Source organism: Zalophus californianus, chromosome 5 (assembly GCF_009762305.2).
Source record: "Zalophus californianus isolate mZalCal1 chromosome 5, mZalCal1.pri.v2, whole genome shotgun sequence".
In the NCBI taxonomy this organism is placed as follows: Eukaryota; Metazoa; Chordata; class Mammalia; order Carnivora; family Otariidae; genus Zalophus; species Zalophus californianus.
In genome coordinates, this window is record NC_045599.1 from 142,607,980 (window position 1) to 142,631,674 (window position 23,695).

At 45.9% G+C, this 23,695-nt stretch overlaps 1 protein-coding gene across 6 annotated transcripts in view; it reads right to left on the reverse strand.

Moving 5' to 3' along the window:
• The window catches only part of TRIO (trio Rho guanine nucleotide exchange factor), a 222,609-nt gene that overhangs the window by 26,858 nt on the left and 172,056 nt on the right, over positions 1-23,695 (reverse strand). For all 6 annotated transcript variants that reach the window (XM_027606767.2, XM_027606769.2, XM_027606766.2 and 3 more), the window contains 6 exons: positions 14,658-14,950; positions 13,032-13,202; positions 10,396-10,491; positions 4,727-4,875; positions 3,416-3,482; positions 1,947-2,050 (listed from right to left, as the gene is read on the reverse strand). In XM_027606767.2, coding sequence (XP_027462568.2) covers positions 1,947-2,050; positions 3,416-3,482; positions 4,727-4,875; positions 10,396-10,491; positions 13,032-13,202; positions 14,658-14,950 — 880 coding nt within the window. The remainder of the gene's footprint in view (positions 1-1,946; positions 2,051-3,415; positions 3,483-4,726; positions 4,876-10,395; positions 10,492-13,031; positions 13,203-14,657; positions 14,951-23,695) is intronic.

The following is a 23,695-nucleotide window of genomic DNA, read 5'->3' on the forward strand; positions in this document are numbered from 1 at the left end:
ACAGAGAAAAAATAAAAGTTTCAACATGACCGGTCATTTTTATTTCTGAAAACTAGAGTTTCGTATATTTTATGGTAATTTTTAAGAGGCTCAAATTGGATAATAATCGATATAAAATACTGAATATATTACCTGTGCTAGTTTTGTAACATTTTCCCAAATATTATCCAAAGTAACCTCTAGGTTATGCATATCAGTTCCCATCGAGACAGAAATCCGGTAGAACCACAGCAACACGAGGGCTGTGGGACAACTGCTCTGTATCTCCTCTGGGCTGCAGTCTTGAAGACGCATGCCCACCTCAGCTATCACTTAGCTACATTGATATTTATGTCTGGTATTTTATTAACCCACAAACCAGCATATTCATTAAGGCTATGTTGAATTTTCTAGCACCTGGGGTTTTATTACAGCTCTGCACACACTGTGGCGGGCCCCACCTCCAGGTACAACTTCTCTGTCTGGTCAACCCAGGAACACTGTGTGCTGTCTTCTCTTCCCATCCTGGCTTCACAACCGGACTCAGGGGTGGCAGACTACAGAGGAGCACCAAATATCCCTTTCTAAAATTAGGTTCACAAATTAGTCTACAATCAATAGAGCTATCAGTCAGGCTGTGTCTGAAGTTGGCCCTTCATTTATCTACGAGTCTGACTGAATTAGACATGAAGGGGGATATGAAAATGATGACCCTGTACCTGGGTTCAAGGGTTTTACATTCTATCAGGAGAGATAAATTTAGAAATAAGAAAACACTACTATATACACCCCCTGATAACCCCTCATATCTGCACAGTACTTCATAGTTTCAAAAGCACATTTACATATGCTACCTGCAAGGAGGACGGAGCACATCTGATCGGAGTGATGAGGCCTAATGGAGAGTGATCATTTGACCTGGGCTTTGAAGGGGACGGGAGCATACTCCAGGCCATGGGGACAGCAAGGCACGTAAAGACAGTAAAGTAGGCGCCCTGTACAGATCACAGGAACAGCATAGGGCCGCTGGAATACTCCACGACAATATCAGTGGCTGGCATTAAGCAATCCGCAGATGATTACAGATTTTTTAAAATTTGGAGTAAGGTGACCTGAAGGGGCTGATGTGCTGTAGCACCAGCCCCCACGTGAAGCTTCTCCTGGTTAGGATGGGTGTGACAAGGTGCTGCGGTCAAATGTGATTTTCATGTGCAGTCCTGTCTACCGTTTCCATTAAAATTGTTAGAAAAAACAGTATCTTCAAAACTCTCTAATAGTTAACTGTATAGATTCAAGAGGTGGCTGCAATTCTAATTTAGAAACATTTACTGAGGCTTACTCTACATAGATGGGTGTTCTAAGTGCTTTGCATGCATTAACTCAGTCTCCCTTCACGAAAAACCCCATGAGGGGGTTGGGTAAGACTCTGAACCACACTGCATAGATGGAGAACGGAGGCACAGAGAAGGGAAGCAAATGGCTCAAGGCCAGCACTGGGCTCTGAACCCAGGCAGTCAGGCTTGGCGCTGGTGTGTCCAGCCACCCCCACCCACGGGTGCCCCCTGGATGCACCAGCAAGCAGAAGAGACTCTTCCCACTGCCATGACATGCTACCACAAAACTCCCTGAAAGACTTATTTATTTTAGAGAGAGTACACCAGCAGGGGGAGGGGCAGAGGGAGAGAGAATTTCAAGCAGACTGCTCTGAGCATGGAGCCTGATGTGGGGCTTGATCCCAGGACCCTGAGATCATGACCTGAGCTGAAATCAAGAGTCAGACGTTTAGCCAACTGAGCCACCCAGGTGCTCTGATCAGTACTTCCTCTGTACCAGCTACCTCTGGGAGGCCACACAGGTAATAAAAGGAGATGAACCACTGCACTTCCTTTCCCATTTGCCTGACACAATGCAATTTAGCAAGTGATGATGCTGTGCACACTGTCATGCATGGCAAGTGTCTTACGTACTCTCTGTGCCAGTCATAAATCTGATGGATGTTGCCAAATACAATCTTGTCCTTTCCTTTCATGTCGTCGGGAACACCATCTTCTTTCATAAGAGCCATGTAGCCCTATAATTGAATATTTAAGCATAAGTTTGCTTCACTGACATAAGTGGATCAAGTAATGACTTACGGACTAACAGTCATAAAGAACAAAACAGACACATGTGCTGTCTCATAACCCAGTATTTCTTTAAAAACAGATAAAAAGCCCCGTAGGAAAGAGTCCTGCACTGGCACTTGGACTGTATGGTCACACACACTGCCATGATTTTCTCTCCTTGAGCTGGTGGCATTCGTAGATCCAAAGGATCTGAAGGATCTGAAGGAACTGAAGGAACTGAAGACATTTAAATGTAAATGGTTTCATAAAACAAATCATCTTAGCAGCTTGTAAACATTAACTATTTGGCCAGAAATATATTTTCTCTGTTCTTAGCATAAGAACATAAACAGATTTCCTTTTCTTTTTGGATTATTTACATAATTTGTTAAATAAGAATTTAATAATATTCTTTCCACAAATTGATTTTTTAATAACAGTTGATTAAATGTGTTGCTAAAATGTCATTTACAACTTATCTTGAGTGGGATTCAGCCTATACACTTATCTCTTAAGTAATTCAAGTTACTTAAATTGCAGAGGCATCAAGCATGCTAAATCTTGTTACACGATTAACTGTGAAAGCTGTTACTTTTAATGGAATGAACACCCCAAAAGTACTGTCCTAGATAAATCTGTGAAGCCGAAAGAATAAGTGGTAAAACTGTATTCGTATATACTGTATATACAGATATACCGTATAAAAACAGCTTTTTGATGAGTTTATAAATATGATTATGCCCTGAGCTTTAATGCCAGGGAAAAGCCTGGAGAGGGCCCTTGATGCAGTATGAAAGGCCATGGTTCTATTATGGCTGCTACACTGTGTGCAGCAACCTCAGGGCCATGAAGATGGTGATGTATTTGTTCTGTGGAAAGTATAAGCAAATGGCCTGCTTTGGCACAGACCAGCTCTGAACCCAGGTGGATTCAGGATGGAACTGAAGCCAAAGTTGGCCACACTGACTTCTTCTTCAACCAACGATGTTCTCATTTCTGCGATGATATCCATGTTTGTAAATAATCAAAGGCAGGATTCCCATGTCATAAATACAATGGCTGGATATGATAATTTAAAAACTTAATTGTAAAAAAAAAGTGATCATGTCAAAGATATACCACGTGAAAAAGAAGCAGTTAAAAGTGAATATAGATGAAGATAATTGGCTAAATTTCATTTTCCTGAAACTTGGTTTTCTTTCGGGGAGGGGGGGAACGTCAAAATGTTTTTAAAGCTTTTGAGAAGTTATCAGTGTTGAACTGTCAAACATGATACTCCCTTCACAACTCTTGGGGCTGATACAGGTTATTAAATCTCTGAAAACATATACCTCAACCACACAGCCAAGGTCCCGCACGTAGTCACGCTCTGTCTCCACTAGTTCTTGCAAAACATAGCTGGAAAGAGAGGGAAAAACGAGTGTTTACAATCCAAACGCTTTTCATTTTCTGAATGAATTCTTTAGCACTTTGCTTTTGTCAGGTGAGGCTCCCACTGGGACTGTACTGGAACATATCACACCTGCACAACTGGGTCTCCAATTCCCGAGTGCCCCAGATCACTCACGGGTTCATGTGCGTAACCCACAAGAGCTGTAGACTGTGGTCACACATGTGGACAATCAAGAGAGGCTGGGACACAACTCTGTTATAAAGGCATAACAGTAAAAGGAGCAAGTTTGTTTTGTTCTGTTTTTAAATGATTAAGTCATTTTAAGCTTCACTGGACCTACGAGAAGAAACTGTAACTCAGATGTTTAAAGCTTCGGGTCTGATCACTCATCCAGAAGTGTTTCCGAAGGCTCATAACTGTCTGCAAGGCCTCTCTGATAAGAGAAGACAATCAGTTGATCAGAACAGCAAACCACCTCAGCTGGCCTGAAAAGGTCTGTTGGTCTGCGCATCCATCCAATTCAGCCAACACTGGCCGGGCCTCTCCGTGAGCCTGCCATCATCCTAGGATCCCGAGTGTCGGGGTAGAGCACTCAGTAAAACCGAGTCTCCCTACACACAAGAATTTCCTCTTCTCCAAAGGCAAGGTTAAAACCTTTTGTAATATTTCCCAGGGTTCTCTTTTTTCACCGTAAGTGGCTTCACTGGAACTGAGAAACACTATCACTAAGGTTATGTTAAAAAAAATATTCAAGTTTTCGGGACTGTATCTGATTTTGCCTTCTTTCCTTCACAAGTCCGTATATAATAGAAAGCACAGGAGTTTCTCAGTAGAAGTGACAGAAGATATTCTTGTATCATTCTTATTTATAAATAAAGTAGAACACACAAATAACAAAAACTGCAGCTATGGGGGAGCGCTTGGCTGGCTCAGTCAATACAGAGCAGGCCCTCTTGATCTTGGGGTCATGAGTTTGAGCCTCACGCTCAGGTGTAGAGCTTACTCAAAATAAATTAAATAAATAAATAAACAAACAATTTCCAAACTCTTAAAAAAAACAAACTGTGCAGCTATGGCTCCCTGCACCCTTCTGAGGCTCTGAGAGATTCTCAAAGACATATGCAACTACTCCAGGAGCAACCCTGGGGCTACTCGTTGCGCGCATCCAGAGACGGACCCCTGTCACATCTGTGAAGGTGACAGAGACAGGAGGAAAGCTGGCCAGTGCTGACATGGAAACGTCTCTTACTGCCGTCTCTTTAGAGAGCTGGACTTCCTCTCTTCCATCTCATCAATGGGTGACGAGGAGGACAGGAGGGAGTTGTCCGAAGGGTTGAAGGAGGGGCTGCTACTGTCTCCCTGGTCAACAAGGAGCGAGCTGGGGCGGTCCTCCAGTGCCTGAAAGAAAACCAGACCACCAGTCACGTTTCCCGCCTACAGTCCAGGAGGCTGGAATTAGGATTAGAAAACGTAGGTAAGTCAGAAAGGACAGAAGTCCTGATGGTAAAATCAGAAGATCTATGTTTGTGATGTCACACGGTATTCGTAACAAAAACCTCCACTATTAACACAAATATTGAGCAAGAGTAGCTTGATAAACGAGGTACGTTAGACCAAAAAGGACAGTGCATTTATACGCATTAATAAAGTCTACTCCTTGTCACCAGATAGTTAGAAATAACCCAACTTGTCTCCATCACAGCGCCGCCCCCATTTCTGGGTGTCTAAGGCATTCCCCACGTAGCCATCTTTTCGCAGTTATATTCCTGCCGTATGACAGCAGGGCCGTTTCAGAAGCGTGTGGAACCCCCTCCATCAGGCCAGCCTACCCCGGGCACATCACCTGTATCCCCTGCTGGTGGGCTACGCAGCAATGTCAGCGATCTCTATTTTAGTTTAAAAAGGGTGGGGACTATTCTTGATTACCCGTGAAGCCTTGACTCCTCCCTCAGTACACACACATTGCCCAGCTGAATGGAGCTCTCTCTCTGGATACTTGCAACGTCCTTCCTCTCTTCGGTAGGAAGCACTTGTCATGCTGCCTCGGTGACATATCCTAAATTCCCTCTCCTCCACTGGAGTTGAGTTTCCATGAGTGACTGTCTTCAGTGTTGTATTCCCTGCAGACCCTGGAATGAAGCTTTGCAGGTGTTCAACACATCTAAGATGAATACTGACTTCTGTCCCTGGACTAATGTGACAATGATTAGCGACTGCTTACTTTCTAGTTGGTACATATTAACTGTGTTTCTTAACCTGAATTCCCAAAGCTCCAAGGGGTATGGGTTATAGTTCTTTCAAAATTTTCAAAACACCCAGCTGGATGACAGGTATGATCAAGAAGTATTTATCTGGACGGGAACTGGGAAAATGTGATTAACTTATCTTCAAACAAAAAGCTCAATACAAACTGCAAGAACACTTAATATTTCACATCAAATCAAAACCTCTAATGCTTGTCCAATTGTTTCCCCTTAAAGAGCATGGACCAATGCTGACGTCGTCACTAAGCACAGCTTTGAGGACACAAAGTCTGTGCATGTAGTTTTGTTCACCAAACCCATGGAGCATGGAAACACACCAACTGCTGCACTTATTTGTGAAAGACAGTCAGGGAACGGGGTTTGATGAGAAAATAGCACTCTTATTTTGAAATAATTAGCTATTGGCCTTTACTGGAAGCAAACACTTTGCAGGAAGCCGCATGGGCTTGCTTGGTGCTCGTGGATCACGGAGCTCTTCGACGGGAGACTGGGGTCCGGAGGAGGAGGGGAGGATGCTCTGCACTGTCTTGGGTCTAGATTTGTGAGGAAGCAACTGATGCTCATTAGACTCAGTTCTGTTCATTTCAAGGGTGATAAAAAAAGAAAGAAAATAAAGATGTCTCCAGATGTCCCTTCACACAGAGCAGCGAGCAAGGAGGCCAAGCAGTGGACTTCGTTGGTGTCAGCTGGTGGGATGGCTGTCTGGACCGCCAAGGGTGTGGACGGGAGGCGCGGACCGCACAAGCCTCGTGGAATGAGAATTCCTGGGACTTCACAGATTCGGGTGAATTACTTGTGAAGTCCTGTGGCTTTGGTGGTGTTCTGTGGGCAGGTTCTTGTCAACTTGCTCTATTCCTTGGATGAGGAATCTGCACAGATAATCCATCTCTTCTAAGGTTAGTTTTGGTAAACTGTATTTTCTTAGGAAACTGCCCGTTTCATCCAGGTTCTCCAATTTACTTTCAAAGACCTCAAAAAAAGTGTTATGATTATTTTTAACTTCTTTAGTTTGCCCCTCCCATATAACTCCTTGTTTAGTGAAATTGTGCTTCCCTTTCTATTTTCTTGAGATTACCTGATGTTTATTACTTATTCAAAGAACAAATTTTTGGTTTTATTTATTATTCTGTTTTTCTATTTCTCAACTCATTATTTCTGTTGTTTTTCTAGTATGTTGAGGTAGATGTTTATTCGTTTTTTCTCATGTCTCCCTTTCTATTTAGATCAACGAAGCAGAGAAAACCCCAAAGTCAAGAGCAAACGGTCACTGTGGCTGTGGGCTGCCAGCGCTCGGGAAAGACGCACCATGTTTCCCACAGCGCTTGGACCCGGGGTGTGGTGGTAAGGGAGAAGAGTGAACCCCAGGAACTAGTTCCCAGGGTGGTTTTATTTTTCAGATGGACTCTGCAGGTTTTAGGGTTAGGAGGTTCAGTTCCCCAAATATCATACTATGTAACAGTTGAACAACTTCTTCCCAGGCCAGTAAGTTAGTATGTAGCTTTTGAAGGACAACCAACTCAGTGTACGAATTCTACTATGAAGGCCCTAGAGTCTGAGAGGTCACCCACAAGAAAACGAATGCAGATGACCAGGGACCTACAGCACATGGTAAACGTGCAGGAGGAACTTGGGGTCACATGTGCAGGACAGGTGAAAAGAGAGTAAAATGATTCAGAGTTTTCACTGACAAACAGCAGTTCTCCTCTGACCTCAGAGCATTAGTGACAGGAAATCAACACAGAGCAACGTTTCCCTTGAGCCAGAAAAAGAGGGCAGAATCTAGATTACATTCCACAGACAATGAGGATGGGATGAGTCCGGCATGAAGAACATAAACACGGTCCTCCAACAGCACAAATACGCAAGCACTAGTGACTGCCCACGTGGATGGAACCTTGCTGGGAGCTTAGCAAATAGTCCTTATGCCGAGTTTACAGCTGAAGGACACAGGCTCGGAGAGCCCGAGTGTAAGCAGCAGCGTTTGAACACGAGTGTATCTGACTCTGAAACCTATGCCCTTTCCACGATGCCAAGAGCTTTATGCCTGTTAACTGAAGGAGAAACCTGAGCAGAAAGAACTGAGTTTCAACTGGTAAAGTTTAACGCCTTGGAACTGAAAGGAAGGAATGAAGCAGTAAGAGCTAAAGAAACCATGTCCTAGAATGCCTCTCCATTTCAAGTCCATGTGATTTAATGACAAATGAATCTCAGCCCACTCTGAATGGAACGCAATTCCAACACTGGCAGAATGATGACGAGCAGGCTGACAAAGGGCACCTCATAACCTTGCTTGGGAAAACTATTTCAATTATTAGACAGAATGATTTTAATGATCATATAATTGAGGAGTATAAATGACTGTTTTTAAAATGTTTAAGGATGCCTGAAAGCTCGCAGCGTACAATTTAAGTATCCTTTGTTTAGACCACCAATCAAGTAGTCTGAAAGAGACAGCCAGGATGTGGTTCAGCTTAGTTCAAACTGAAATGATCCCAAACTCTCGACCAGTGGAGTCAGGTTCTTAGGTTTTCTACCAAGTATTAGCAACTTTCCTGTCTAACTTCCAAGCCCATCGTGCCACTTTCAGAGCATGACTACCTGGGAAGAAATTCCAGTTATGGCAGAGTGGAACAGTCTGAATTTTTCCTGATACAACTCCTATTTGGCTGAGTCAACCACAGTTTCAGAGCAAATGTGGTCAATTCCAGTCTCTCTCGTGTGTCCAGGGTCAGTGGTACGCACAGACAGACAGGCTGACAGTTTCTCTTGCTGTCTCTGATGGGTAGAATGATCAGATGATTAAAAAAAAAAAAAAGATCAGATGATTAATCAGAATCTGTCCAGGGGTAGAAGAAATGGGGATGATACAACGTTATCCAGTTAATGCTTATTGGAAGGAAGATAAATTTCTAACTTGAAAAAGATACTCTTTGATCTGGCAATTCCAGTCCTAGAAATTTACTCTACAGATCTAACCACACACATACAACCAACATGGGGGTTTACAATAGTGCAAAACTGAACACAATTTTATTTTATTTTTTTAAATAAATTATATAGTATAATCAGGTCTCTGCCCCTTACTGGCTGGTTAAGTTTTTAAACTCTGTAGCTTCAGTTCTGTCATCTGTAAAATAAAATGACAGTAATGTGTACTTACTTCGTTGGGCTCCTGATAAGTTAATATAGGCATAGAATAGTGCCTGGTATAGAGTAATCCCTCAGTAGATTATCACTGCATCCACGCTATGGAATATTGTACAGCTATTACAAGGAATGAGGGAAACCTTATGTACTGATGTGAGAAGCTCCTCAAGATTTATTAAGTCTTAGAATCTTAAAAACGGAATGAATCCATTTTGAAAAACAGAGCATGGACAAGCACTCTCCCCTCCCCATATATGTTTGTACCTGCAAAGAAAATGTCTGGAGGGAAACAAACCAAACTGATCACAGTGGTTACCTCTGGAAGAGGGACTGGTGGGAGAGGCTGGAGGATTTTTATTTTCGGAGGGGTGACTTTTAAAAGATGTTAAGTAACTTCATGGGAGTTGTAAGATATACAACAAATGTAAGGGTTGTTACCATTAATGGTTTTCCCATCTCACAGTTAGGAAAACTGAAGAAACACAGAAATTAATTGATTTGAATCAGTTAGAAGCAATGTACACCTATCTAACTTCAAATCAGTATTTTGATTTTGGAGCTTTTATTAAATGAATCCATGTTGACCAACTGGAAATACAGAGGTCACTAAGAAAAGAAAGCCCTCACGTAACAGTGCAAGCTCTTCTCTCTTATATACTGCAAATCCAAACGAAAGATCTCAGAGACCTCGAAAGGAACTATCAAGCTATGGGTGTGTGCCACTGACCGTGGGCAACCCTGTGGACATGAGCAGAACTGACCACACCTGCTAAAATGGTGCTAGCATTGCAGTCAATGTAGATGCAGGAACGGATTAATCCTGGTTCCTGGAAGGTGCCTCTGACCCCCCTGGATGTCCTGCCTGATAGGCATGTCTATTTACCTAGGCGCCTTGGGCCAAGACAGACAGTCCATGCCGACAGTGTGACTCCTGGTGGGGGCTTTGGGCCACGTGGTATCTTGATTTCTGGAGGGGCAGGAGACAAAGGGGAGCCATGCCAGCAGGCAATCTTGTGAATGTGACTGAGCTCAAATAAAAGCTCTGAACACCGAGGCGCAGGTTAGTGTCCCCTGTTGGCCAGACTCTACATATGTGATGCACAACAATGTCACACATCATGGTCAGGAGAAGTCAGTGCTCTGCATGACTCCACTGGGAGAGGACAGCTGGAAGCTTGACCCTGGAGCCCTCCCTGCACCCTGCCCCACGCACCTCTTTCCTGGCTGATTTTAATCTGCCCTTTCACAGTAGAAACCACAACTAGGGGTATCACACCTTTTCTGAGTTCTGTGAGTCCTTCAAGCGAATTCTTGAACCTGAGGGTGATGCTGGGTACCCCCAAACGTGCAGCTGGTCAGGAATGAGGGTGGTCTTGGGGACTCCACCTGTGTAACCTGCCACAGGCACATTCTGCAGATTGGAGCATGACATGAACAGGGGCACATCCATCTGCAAGCAGCCGTTACCACAGCTTCCGAACCTCAGACTTTCTCTGGGAAGCCTTACCATCTTGCTTTTCACGAGTTCTTCAATTGCACTCACAAGCTCGGCTGCGCTCGGAGTTTCGGAGCTGGTGGGGCGGACTAATAGCCGAGACGAGGCCTGCGGAAGAAGTGAAGAGAAAAAGAAGGGGGAGGGGAATGCCTCATGTTAGTCACTGGACAGACAGCAAATTCTCCTGCAAGCTCAATCTCTTTTTCAAAGTAATTCCAGACAAAAAGACCACAAGTTTGTCTTTGTTTGCATTTATTTAAAGTCATCCTTTTAAATTTACAATATTCTGACATGAAATACTAAATAAAACCTGTCTGGGATACATGTGGTAAGCAGACAAAGTCTGTTTTTAATCCTCAGTCATGTAACATCATAATGTTTTTCAAAGAGGTGACTGGGCGCGGGAGGTTGCTAACTGTCATTTTTGCAACTGCCAGCTACAGGCAAGTGGCTGAGGAGGAAAAAACACAGAATCTGATCAACGCAAGAATGAAAGGCTTAGGGTCTAATGAGTGATCCTCAAATAATCAGGAAACCAAACAGGATACTAAAAATGGCTCGCCTGTGTTTATGGGGTTAAAAGAAAGAAAAGGAAAGGAACCGGGGGTGCACTGACCAGACAGGGAAGAGGGGGGACAAGCTCACCATTTTCTGTGCCATCCATTTCCCCAATGATTAGTGCAGAGTACAGAAGATCTGTGGCCTCACAAGCCATGAGATGCCATTTACGGCTAGAATCAGGGTGTACAGGGGTTTGACAGGTAAGGAATTTGAAGGAGGGGCTGCTGAATTCAAGTTTCAGTAATTAGCAAACACGATGTGTTTGCAGATTACTTGTGCCATCAGTTAACTGGAAACTAGAAGAGGGGTGTAATATGAACCTCGCTTCATATTAAGGACAGCAGAGATGCATGCGACACATGGCCAGCTGTCCTGACAAGGCATGTCTCACAGGAGACAATACGGGTTTGTACATTCACAGCTTTTACACGTGTGGATCCAGATATGGGATTTGCAAAACAAATGTTGGTTTGGTCTAATGAAATCTGGAGTATGGGGTGAAGAAAACAAAGATATTCAAATGGAGAGGTAAGGAAACTGAGCCAAAACAGACACAGAACACAAATCAACGTAATGCTGCAGTGAAAGTTTACAAAAAGAGAAAACAGAACAAAACAAAATATTAGTCACAAGATAATATACTCTCTGGGAATATCACTACAGATTTTTGTAAATGAAGAGCTGCTACTGATAATATCCAATGAGGTAACACGATAACCAACAAATGATTTCAGCCACTGAAGTATACAGCGCAATCCACTCCTTACATGGAGAAAAACACTCTTACTGGGGGAGTAAGTCAACCAGGCCCCACATCTCCCTTTGACTAACCATCCAGATTTACGAAATTTCAGTTTCCTGCTTTCAAGGAAGGTACAGCTTGGGATGCCACAAAATAGTTTAGGAATTGTCTGAGAAATGACATGTTCCCACTTCCTGGCAAGTCCGCTCTGTGCAGGGGGGTGAGGCCCTCTGTCACCTCACCTCACCTCAGCTCCCTCAGCGCCTGCCTGCACCTCACATGCCTCCAAACTCCAGGCTCCAACCCAAGCCACACTCTCTAGCCGAGCCCCACAGTGCCCTGGCTGGGCACTCAGTGCCACAACAGGGGAGGAGGTGGGCTCCCAGGAGGTGGGAGGTGGCCGCCCACGTTAAGACTAACTCATGGTTTGCCTCGGCCTCACAGCTGCCCATCACTGGGCCGGGGCAGAGTCCAGGTCATAAAACACAGATAATCCAGCAAATGACCGTGTTAGCACTGAGGAGGGAGTCAGGGAAGGAAAAAAGAGGAAGAATGGGCAAAAATGATGAAAACATCTATTTTATTCAGAAAGCGTAGTTACTGCCCCCCCCAAAAAACAAAAAGAACCAAAAAACAAAAAACCAAGGCACCCCTCTAGCAATGACTTCATAGCATGGTTTGCAACACCTGGGCCAGAATGCAAGAGGATGTGCAAGCCAGTTACCAGGTTTCTCCTGGACAGTTTAGGGCTCTACAACTGGGGCGCACAAAAAACAGTTTTAGATCTAAACAAACAAAAACCCAAGCCTGGTTTGAAGCCTCCACATACACCCAAAGAGGAGACTTAGGGTTTTGAACTGATCCCTACACCTTGACACCTATCCCCACATCCCAGCTGATCCTAAACGCTAACGTCAGGCACGCTGGACAGAGGGACTGGGCAGGGGTACAATCCCAGCTGAAGACAATGCCCGTGTGCAAAAACACCTCGCAGGGGGAGCAAGATGGCCTAACGTCCGCGCAGGGACGCAGTCACCAAGACTGCGCGTGATTTCTCGGACTCCTCTCTCAGGGACCCCGGGCGGCACGGTACACAGAAAATAAAGTTACTTTAAAAGTAACAGTTACTGAAGCATCATTAAAAATGCACTGAACGTATTTATACAAGTAGTTTCATACAAGTATGAGAAACTACACATATTGGCCTACTGCCTGGTCTAAATTGACTTTGCTATTTGTACTTTTGGGGTGAAAATGGGCAGCACATTTTCCAGGTGGCTGTTCACAGCCCTGGAGCCACCAGCTGCCGCAGCGAGGCTGGGCTGCAGTGGCGTGGGCCGCTCACCTTGTCGTCCTGTGAATCTGGCTGGAGCAGGCTGTGTTGCTGGATGGCCATGGGCGGGGGCAGAGGCACGGCATCGGCCCCCTCCTCCCCTTCTTCCTCCCCGCAGCTCTGCATGCCCGACGATGAGGACTTCGAGAGCGTGCCACTGCTCAGGCCCTCGTTCCGGCCTCTCTGAAATCAAACCAACGTTTGCTCCTTATATGCTAGGCCCGACTGTCAAGGTCAGATCACAGCAAGGAGCCCTAAGGGGTTCACTGGGAAAGTGTAGCTGGGACAGGAATGGGGAGGACAGAAATCAGCAGCAAGCTCTTCCCACCTGACAGTAACTGCTCATCCCCTTCCTGCAACCCAGCTACTTCACTTGCCGACCTGGATGACGGAAGGGCCACCGCGCGTGTCTTCTGAAGGGGTCTCTGCCAACATTACCCACTAGGCTTTGAACACCTCTCATCTTCAACCCCCAAGCCCCCACCCCGGGTCAGTTCAGAACTCTGAACCGTTAGTAACTCTCAGGTCAATTCAGTTCCTCTGGTCTGCCTTAATTTTTGGTACCTTGCTAGAATAAAATTCACTGAAATTATAATGGCATAAAGAACAATGTAACTCTAAATGCACAGGGAGAATCTGAATTTAGTCTCACCTCAATTTTACTCTGCTTTCACTTTTAGAAAAATTGTCAGTTTTATTTCCACTAAGAGGACACAGATGTAGAAAAGACAGATGAGGACATAATAAACCACATACTCTAGTGAAAACCCAGGGCAAAATATGCCCAGGAAAAGAGCAGCAGAAAACCGATGTCTGCAAAATAAATTAAACGATACAAATCTTATCCATTCTGTCTGCCTTTTTCTTTTTGAGGGAGCTGGGCAGGGCTGGGGGGGTGGTCTCAGTTAAAAACTCTGAGGGTCCCTCACTGACAGAGCCAGCCTGGGATCATGGAGGAACTCTGTTCCTTGCAGTATCATTTAAAGCTCCCCAACCCCAAACAAAAAGAAACTTAAAAAAATTCCTGGCTGATCAATAGACCTTTATCTTCAATGACATGGCAATAATCCAGCATTTATTGGTTAGCGAACTGAATGCACTGGGTGCTTCCTACTGAGCACAGACAGGAGTAGGAGTATGGGGGAGGATGCACACGCTCCTCCAGTCCTTCCATGTCTGAAGTTGGTGCTTTGCCTGCACAGGGTTGCGCCACGGTTTAGGGACTGCTTAGGCCTGCAGCACCGAACGGCACCCCCGGCTTGTCTGTGGCACGTGGACAGAAGGGCTAAGGTAGCACAGCACCCCCTTCCTTCTAGCAGGCCTGGGGGTGCCCATACCTGGGGGACCGAGCAGGGGGGAGGGGCGCAGAGGCTCACTGTCCTCCGAGCTCTTTCTCAGAAGCCACCACGGGTCCTGACCATGTTAACGTGGAGCTGCTGTGGGGACAACCTGTCCCCACCGATCCCAACAGTCTGCTGACAAGGGATTTAAGGAGCAGACAGTCCCAGGGACCTACAGAAACGGAACCAAAAGAGTGTGCTCACGAGACGCAGCTATTCCTACGACTGCAGGGGAAACCGGCGGGCCCGGTGAGTGGCCCTGCCCGGTGAACGGGCTCCAGCCGAGTGGGGCTCTGACCTCTTCGACGGTCTCGTCCTGCGGGGTGGCCGCGCTGTCGTCCGAGTCCTTCTGCGAGCCGGCGTCGGCGCTCTTGCGGACCTCCCTGCTCTTCTTGTGCTTGTGCGCCAGCTTCTTCACGTGCCCGTCGGCCTTCCCGCTGCTCAGCCGCCGCACCGGGCTTGTGAGCCACTTGCGCAGCGTGTTTCCGGGCCGCTTGGGCCCCGGGGAGCTCTGGGCCCCCATCATGTGGGGCTGCAGAGAAGCCACCGAGGCCGGCGGGCTGGCGTCGTTACTGGAGACGGATAGTGAGTCTGAAGGACAAGAGAGACACAGCAGGTTTGACTGAACGGCCCACAAAGAATCCTCCCAGCGTCCTGGCAGCAGAGCCGGGCTGCGTGTGGCGGGCAGGGGGGCGCCCGGCTGTGCCTGCCCATGCACCACCTGCAGGGCGGACCTGTTGGAGGCCGAGGTCCCATCTCTCACACACACACCTTTCAAAGCGGGCCCCAACCTGAGCTGTTCCCAGAGACACTCTTCTCAAGATGTACTGTTCCCTCCAAAAACCGCAAGTTACCAATGCTAAAGGCCAGTGTCATCATCACAGACTGCAAATGTCATCATCACTTAAAATATCACAGGGCTCAGAAGACAGAATTTTTAAAATTATTTTCATCCACTCTCTTGATAAACAAAAGCTATGAAAGGTTTTAAAGGAAATTAAAAACGAATCCTGACAAAAGAATGTATTAGTTTGACTGAATGCAAGTACAACTCCGTGTCAGTGTGTGCGTGCATGCACCCGAATCACTACGTATTTGACCTGGTCAGACTTTGGGACAAATGACACCCATCTGGGGAGCTGTGTCAAGAGCAAAGTCAGCGGCTGTGGAAGGGGTAAAGCCTGGCTGGTCTGGGGGAGAGCCAGCCTATGGCCAGACTCTGGAACCATGCTGGTGTCAGAATCTCTGTGCGCAACCTTGAAGTGACTTCAAGTCGAAGTAAATACCAGCAGCAATTAACAAAAACAACAACACATTTTTAAAAGAAATGTGAGGGGAAGCCTTCCTCAAATAACCAAAATGCTTTACAGAAAATATATCCAAATGCATCTTCTCACTGGATCTCAAAAATCTAGTCAACCCTGAAGTGACGATTTTTCAGGAGGAAAAAAGAGAGATTAAAAAAGCTTAGGAAAAGGTGGCACTCACCAAATCCATGCAGTTATGAGGCATTACTTTACAAACGGAAAACCGGTGACCTTGGACACTGAGGTTGGCCTTTTCCTGAGTACTTGACTCTAGGGTATCACCCCCGTGGAATGGAATAAAACGTTTTACACTTTAAGAAATGGAATGAGGAAGAAGATCATTCACTATGCTTGTTATTTTCTTAAATCTTTTGAAGCCTTAAAAATACATTAAAATTAATCTTGGGAGAAGATCCTATCATACGGACACCTGTATTTGCTGTATTTACCTCTGTGGCACCGGAGACCATCATGCGCTGCAGTTACAAAGCAGGAGTGCTAATCCCTCCCAATCCTGTGATTATATGCAAGAGTCCACAGCAGTTTCCCACTCATGCTCCAGACGCCGGGACGAGACAGCGGATCCCTGTCTCACTGCCATCCCATTCCTGCCCTGGACTAAGCCGTGCACGGGTAGAGGATACAATCGTCCATAAACAGCAGGATCACTCATTCTTAAAAATCTAGATTTTCTCAAAAACCAATCAATACAGATACAGTATTCTGTTGAAGAGTAAAAAACCTTTTGGTCTGTGTGTATATACATACATAAATGTATGTGTATATATATTTATTCATTTCTTTCTTTCTTTAGTTTTAACATTATTTTAAAATGAGAGTCCCTACCATGCTTCCCTATCACTCCCCTTTCCCTCAGGTACTGTCTGGGGGAGAGGCAGAGAGCACGGAACCGCTGAGGCGGCAGCAAGCACCCTCTGTAAGAACTTCCCAGAAACTTTCTCAGGTGCTGATTTAGGAGAAAGGGTAAAGAGGAAAACAGTGCCCGGGAACTCTTGTGGAAGGACAATAAGAAAGACAAAAAGAAGAGGAAGGTCTGGATAATTAATTAATTTTTAAAGATTTATTTCAGATAGAGAGAACATGAGCAGGAGAGGCTGACTCTCAAGCAGACTCTGAGCTGAGCACAGAGCCTGACCTGGGGCTCGATCCCATGACCTTGAGATCAAGACCTGAGCTGAAACCAAGAGTTGGCTGCTTAACTGACTGTACCACTCAGGCGCCCTGATAATTTATTTAATTGAAGTTTTTTTTTTTTTTTTAAAGTTCCGACTATTAGCAATAATCTGCGCTAGCCACAGCAGGCGACATTTTTCAGTCATTTACTGTGCTGGGACTCGGAGCCAAGCCCTGTACCTGCCACTGAACGGAGAGGAATAAAACCTTCCTTCACCCATGGGATCCACCATGCAGTGTTTTCTAGGACCACATAACTATTAGGCCAGACTGTGACACATGATGTAAGTGAGTACAAATTCTGTTGGAGGTTGAGAAGAAGGGGAATCGAGAGGAAGGATCACAGAAGGCTTCATGAAGGAGGCAGCACTGAAGCTGGCCTTCGAATTAGCTGAGCTTGAATAACCCATGTAACCGGATCATGAGAACGTCAGCTCCATGAGGGCTCCATGAGGGCAGGGGTCTCATCTGCTTTGCTACTTGCGGTACTCCCCAGGCCTGCCACGGTGCCTGGCATACAGTAGGCACCTATTATGTATCAAACAGAAACATCAGAAATCCCCAGCCTCAAGAAGAAGAGCAAGCTCAATCATCATCCATATTTGTAGGACAATCTTGTCTTCAATGTACGTTCGTCCAGCTGGATAATGGCACCAGACAAAGGACTGTGGAGGTGGTGCACAGCTGGAGGCTGGCCAACCTCGATGAGCTGTCACTGACAGAGCCCACTGTGCCTTGTGAGCCGAGGCGGGCAGGAAAGAGACTGAGGCCCACTTACTGTAATACAACCAAACCAATGCCAGGTCTTCATGTTCCTAAGCAGAATTCTCACACATTACAAGTAATGGGGAGCACCACCTGAGCCCACGAACGAACCTCACCTGTGTTCCATGCCCAAAAGTGAGAATCTGAGGGACTGTGGCACGGGAGAGCACATCATGTGAATCCTAAGTGAGATGCGGACGCCCACTGGAATTCTGACGGGCTCTGTCCACCAAAGCCGCAGGGCCACCGGGAAGTGGAGAGCATGGTGGGCGGGAACGCGGAGCAGTCCCCTGAAGCATAAGGACATCTCCTCCGGTCAGTAGACCCAGCGGGCCTCAGGAGGCATCAATAACGTTTTGTGGGACCCGGCTGGCTTTACAAGGATTGCTCCCCCCCAGGGCATTCTAGCCTTGCCTGGAGAGGAGCTGGTGGTTGTAAAAATGGCTCAAGAAGAACAACGGGAGACGTCATTTTCTAGCTTCTCTCTGTGGGCTCAGCTGCATTGGATTTGGTTCTTTGCATTTTGGGAAGTAGGTTCAAAAGAGAGTTCCTCCTCACCTGGCAGGTCAGGCATGATAAACATGGCCTGGACGTTCCCTCCCAGGCCCAGGAAGGAGGCAGAGCTGCCCAAGGCCAGAACTCACCTGCGATGAATGCTGCTCTGAAAGGGAGAGCAGTTCTCTTCCTGAGCAGCTGTTTATCAAACCACTTAATGACATTGTTTCACTTTACTGGAACGTTTAGGGCTTAGAAAAATCTAGCACAATTACAAACTAAGAAGAAAATTTTCCTGAATTTTAAGTGCATTGTTTTAGGTGTTGTTTTTAAGTAATCTCTACAACCCAATGTGGGGCTTGAACTCACAACCCAGAGATCAAGAGTCGCATGCTTTACTGACTGAGCCAGCCAGGCGCCCCTATACAATGTCGTTGAATTTTAAATTTTACCTCGGAAAACAATGTCATTTCAGAAGTCTGTAAAGGTAGAGGGAAACTTTCTTCATCTGTCTCTAGGACTAGCAGATACTTTATCTAGTGCAGGTCTGATACATTATCTTTCCATTTCGTCTTTAATAGTAATGCTCAATTCTTCACCTGTTTGACACTCTCCCAAGAAAAACAACAAATTGTTGTTGTTTTTTTATAGTACATAAACGTTTTTACCCAAATCAATGGATTCTAATAGCCCATTTTATGCTTTTCACTGGATTGTGACATAATGCATAAATCAGAAATTTAAAAACTTAAAAATTATTTAAACTTAATATACTTATTAATAGAATGAAATAAAGGGCCTATTTCTTTAGTTAAGTGAAGAAGAGACTTTAACCACTCGACCAACTGCTCTGCTGCAAATCTGAAATTAAACATGTCCTAATGGTACCTAGTGAAACTAAGGTCTCTAATGCTATTGGACACAAGGTGAGCATAAGTCATAAAACAAACACAGGGCTTAGAAGGTCTCCTTGGGAAGACCTTAAATTACTGGTCTGCACACAGGTGCCTTTCCCAGAACAGTTCCTGGTGGCTGTGATGTGCTGAGTCGGCAGTGTCCCGCCCAGGTACAAACACTGCGCAGGCAGGCCCCCCCTCCTCTAAAATCTCACCTTTGTGCTTGGATTAGACCGTGCATGGCTCAGGCCAGTAACAGTAATCCTCAGGCGGAGGGCCCTATGGCCCCAGCTCTGTATAACCATCTCATGCCAGTACTTTCCCAGCTGGGTAATTGTCAAGACAGAAAGCCAACCGTGACCTTAGACTCCAGGCTTCATGTGGGCAGGCACTGGGTCTGGTCTGTTCACAACTATGTGCCCAGCTGCCAACAGGATGTCTGGCACATCCTTGGCGCTTAGTTAAGTAAGTATACGCTGAGTAAATGACAAATGTGTGAGTGAGCAAGTTGATTACCAACTACGGGCTAGCTCCCCAACTAAGCATATTGCCTGATAACTTAAGTTGACCACAGTGAATGGTCATGTCCTGACTTGGTGGTATATACATCAGTTGTAAGGGGGAGCTCCAAGTAACATCTAATCTTAGCCACGTTCACCAGTTTGTAAATCACTTACTTACAAGATGGTAATTCAGAGTGGACTGAGGCTATACTTGTAATGACCTGCCCTATGCGACGATTTCTTGCAAGGCAGAGGCAGGCTCAGGAGTCCCTGGTGAGGGTACTGTGCACGTGAACAGCACCCATCATGCATGGTGGGGGCCAGGGGACAGAAAGAGGGTTCGGGACCGAACCAACCTGAGAAGTACGATGGAAACTCATTTGTCACTCAGAGAAACTGCATCTGTTCCTGTTTCCACCTCCACTTACTATGTCCTGCCTTCCCCTCAACTCCTAACTTCTTGGAAAAGAAAAAGACTCAACACTCAGGACCGCTGCTTTCTCACGCCATCCCCAGCCTTCCCACCCCCAAGAATGGCTGCAGTCACATCATGTCTGGTTTGGGGATGTGTGTTCCTCTTTTCAGCTCGGGGAAATTCCACCGATTCAAGGTCCAGAGGGAGGGTCAATTATGCATGGCAGAAGGAATTCTGGATTTTTGTCAAAGGGTCTCAGCGTGAGCCTGGTTCTTCCACTCAACATCCATGACCCCAGGCTGACGTTCTGGCGCCTGGATTTCCTCATCGTACAGGGCTATCACAGGATCGCATATGAAATAATGGGGTTAATGAGCCTTACGAACTGTAAAGTGCTATTTACAAAGGTAGGATGGTTGAGGCAACGTTCTCCAGGACTCCTCCGTAGTACAGGACTTCCTGCTACACTGTATTTATGCAACTGCAAGGACCCAGATAACGGGGATTCGGGGTAACCATCTTGGCAATCACAAGCCTCTCCTGATGACCAGGACATCCTCAAAATCATTTTGAGATGAAGGATGAATGAAGGAACTCAGATGGATTAATTCATTTTCTTCCCATTTGTTGTAAAAACTTGTCCCATATGAAGAAGAAAAAGCAGCATAAGGAGATGCCATCAGCCCATCACAGTCTTTTAAAAAGGCACTCGAGTGTATACATGAGGAAGCCATCTGTGGCCTGCTGAGGCCTAAGAGAGGGAATCAATTCAGGTTTATCTCTTCTTATTTGGAAGGGAAAAACCAAGCCTTTGGTTTAGCAACTTCTTTGCTAAAGTCAGAGTTCACACAGAGTCCATGCTAGATTTCTTCTTAAAAAAAGGGCAGCAACTCAAGAAAGGAGGGAAGGCAGGAGTGCTGACCCTCGGCCCCTTGCAGGAAGGAGTCGCACCCCGTGAGCACACAGAACACTGAGACTGGGGCGAAGATGAATCGCCTTCTCGTCCCAGTCCCTAAATCTGAGACATCTGTGATTAATAAAGCACTTTTTTTTTATTGTAAGAAAAAAAGGAGAAAGGACCATATCCTGCTAGTTGCAGACTAAGAAGGATCACATTTCATTTCAGCCCTCTCCCTGTTCTATGACGGTAGGAAGTCTCGGGATGTTTATAATCCTGCAGTGCTGAGTGCGCCTGTGGACAGAACGAAGAACACCAGCCCCTGGAGTGGAAAACAGTTCCCCGAAACCCCGGCATTCCCTCGAGGCACCCCTACTGCCTTTCTTCCTTTTTTGTCCCCACGGCACCTGGCCCCAGGAGGGCAGAGAGCTCTGTCGTTTGTTCACGCTGTCTCTGCAGAGTTTAAAGCCTCCTTTACCTTCAAGTGAGCCCTTTCCAGATGAATAGTCATTCAAAAGCAATGGGGTCAGGTTCTAGCCCCGTCCCGTCAGGTCCTGGGCTGGGTACCGGCCAAGGCCTTCAGTTTCCTGATTGTGGAGTGACAGTGAGTCCTCCCCAGGCTGCTGGGAGGACAGGAACGAACACGGTCTCTGTAAAATCACAGTCTGACACAAACAGGAGGCCATCCTCCTACTGGTGCACAGAAACAGAATTTGCAGAAGGAGGCACACGGCAGGGAGGGAGGCCCCCCCGGGCCAGGCCCAGGAAGGAGGGACAGAACAGCGAAGGCCTGATCTCTCCCGGGTGGTGGGCGCCGCAGCACCTCACCACACGCTGCCCATCTGCAGAGACAAGCACCCCTCACTCCACATAATGTCACCCAGACGCACACACGGGACCAGCGCTGACAGCCGCGTCACGTCTGATGAGGCATGACTGCCACACAGATGCATACACTCAACCCTGGGAGACTTTCCAATAAACTGCTGGCTCACATTTCAAATCCTCCTGCACAGAGTGTCCCAGAACGACTGTAGCTCATTTTGAAGGATGATATTCCCATCTTTCTGTCCATTGTACATGCTCAAAAATCCCTGTCAAATGAACAATGCAGTGATGTCTTGATACATCCTCTAACCAGGATCAACCTAAACTCGGAGCTCAGCACCCTCCCAGGGCAAACCGCTAATTTATAATTCTAGTTATAAGGACGTGAAGCAATGTTTCTTCAAGGTTTCTTCAGTAGTTATTGCTAGAGAAAGATTATGTGCTAAAGGAAGATAATTCAAGGCCACTTTGGGGCAGCTGCTTCTCATGTCTGAAAATAATTCCATCAGACTATTTCAGAACAAACTGGGCAGGGTTTAATCAGGTCCACCTGGTCTTTGGCAGTTTCTCAAGCCTCTTGTCAAGAATTCAACACAGTAAATCACATTTTAATTTAGGAGATTCTTGTACCATACCAGGAAGGTCGCAATGTACAGAAAATCAGATCTCAAAATTTACTTGATGGAGCAAAGAAGAAGTTGCTTGCTTATGGCTGCTGACTGGGTTGGTTCAAATATTCCAGAGCAAAATTTTCTCAGTAAATGACTATCATCTCTATACTTTTCAAACTGGCTTTTAATTCCCTGCTTTTGGAATCAAGGTAACATCTTTTTGGAATTGGGGGGGGGGGAAGGCCATAATACACTAGAAATCCTCTTGAAGATCACACAAAAAGTGAGCTAATCAGTCAATTATTCTCCCAGACGTGTTTCTACAGATTGCATCTCTGCGTCACACAGCGATTACAACGACCTCCACAGGCTAAGCATGTTAATTTACGACAATGACGAGGGAGACGAAGCTCGGGTGTTATTGGGGGGAACTTCACGTACTGAAGGGGAAACTGACCTGCCCAAGGATAGAGTTACACTTTTGGCGGTTCAGAACACTGGAGCAAGTATTTTCATGATGTATTTCCAAACTTAAGTCTATATTCTATTTGTAAGTATCTGAAAACTTTTCTTGATTGACTTCTTTTTCGTTCCAGTTACCTCACTCTTATCTATGTTCCACGCACCTTTTATGTGAATCAGCATTAGTAACGATGCATTGGGGGTTGAGACACACAGCGGATGCGCACCCTCAGTCAGTTATCTGCTGCCCCCCTCCCCCACACCTACGTTCCGGTGTCCCGCATTCCCAGGGTTTCACTCTGGCCTGTAACTGTCACACAAATTCACGTTAACACAGGAAATAAATCTTTTTTAAAAGTTAGAAGCTGTAGAGAGGTACTGAGCAGCACTACAGTCTGTGGAATGGTAATGAGTGAAAAATGTGGCAACAACAGAAGCAAATTTGCAAGGGGAGTCCTTAATGCAAAAATGTGAGCTCTGTATTTGCTTTCGAAGATGAAGTAAACACAGAAAACATGAAGAGAAAGATTAAACTCCTGAGTTTTTTTTTTTTTTTTTTAAATAATCCCTAGATTCACCCAGAGGTCCAGCATAGCACTCTAATGAAGAACACATGGTCTTTGCGGCCTGAGAAAATGCACATAAATGACCAGCACATTCACCGCTCCCTGTGCAGCCCCCTTCCACGAATTCACACTAGTGTTCACTAGCAGCCCACCTCAGGGGACCCCTGAATGGAAGAACACAATGTAATCACTGGCATCAATTAACACCAGACTCAACTAGAAACAACTGGACTCGAAGAGAAACAATCTCTCCAACCTTTCTCTTGGTGGAGGCTGAAAGCAAGGCTGTGTGGGGACAGAAAGCGCAGTGTCCCTGTCAGGTGCTTAGGGAGTCAGGTCATGAACAGAGAATGGCTTCTCACCACCACACAGCACGCGGAGCAACAGAGACACAAG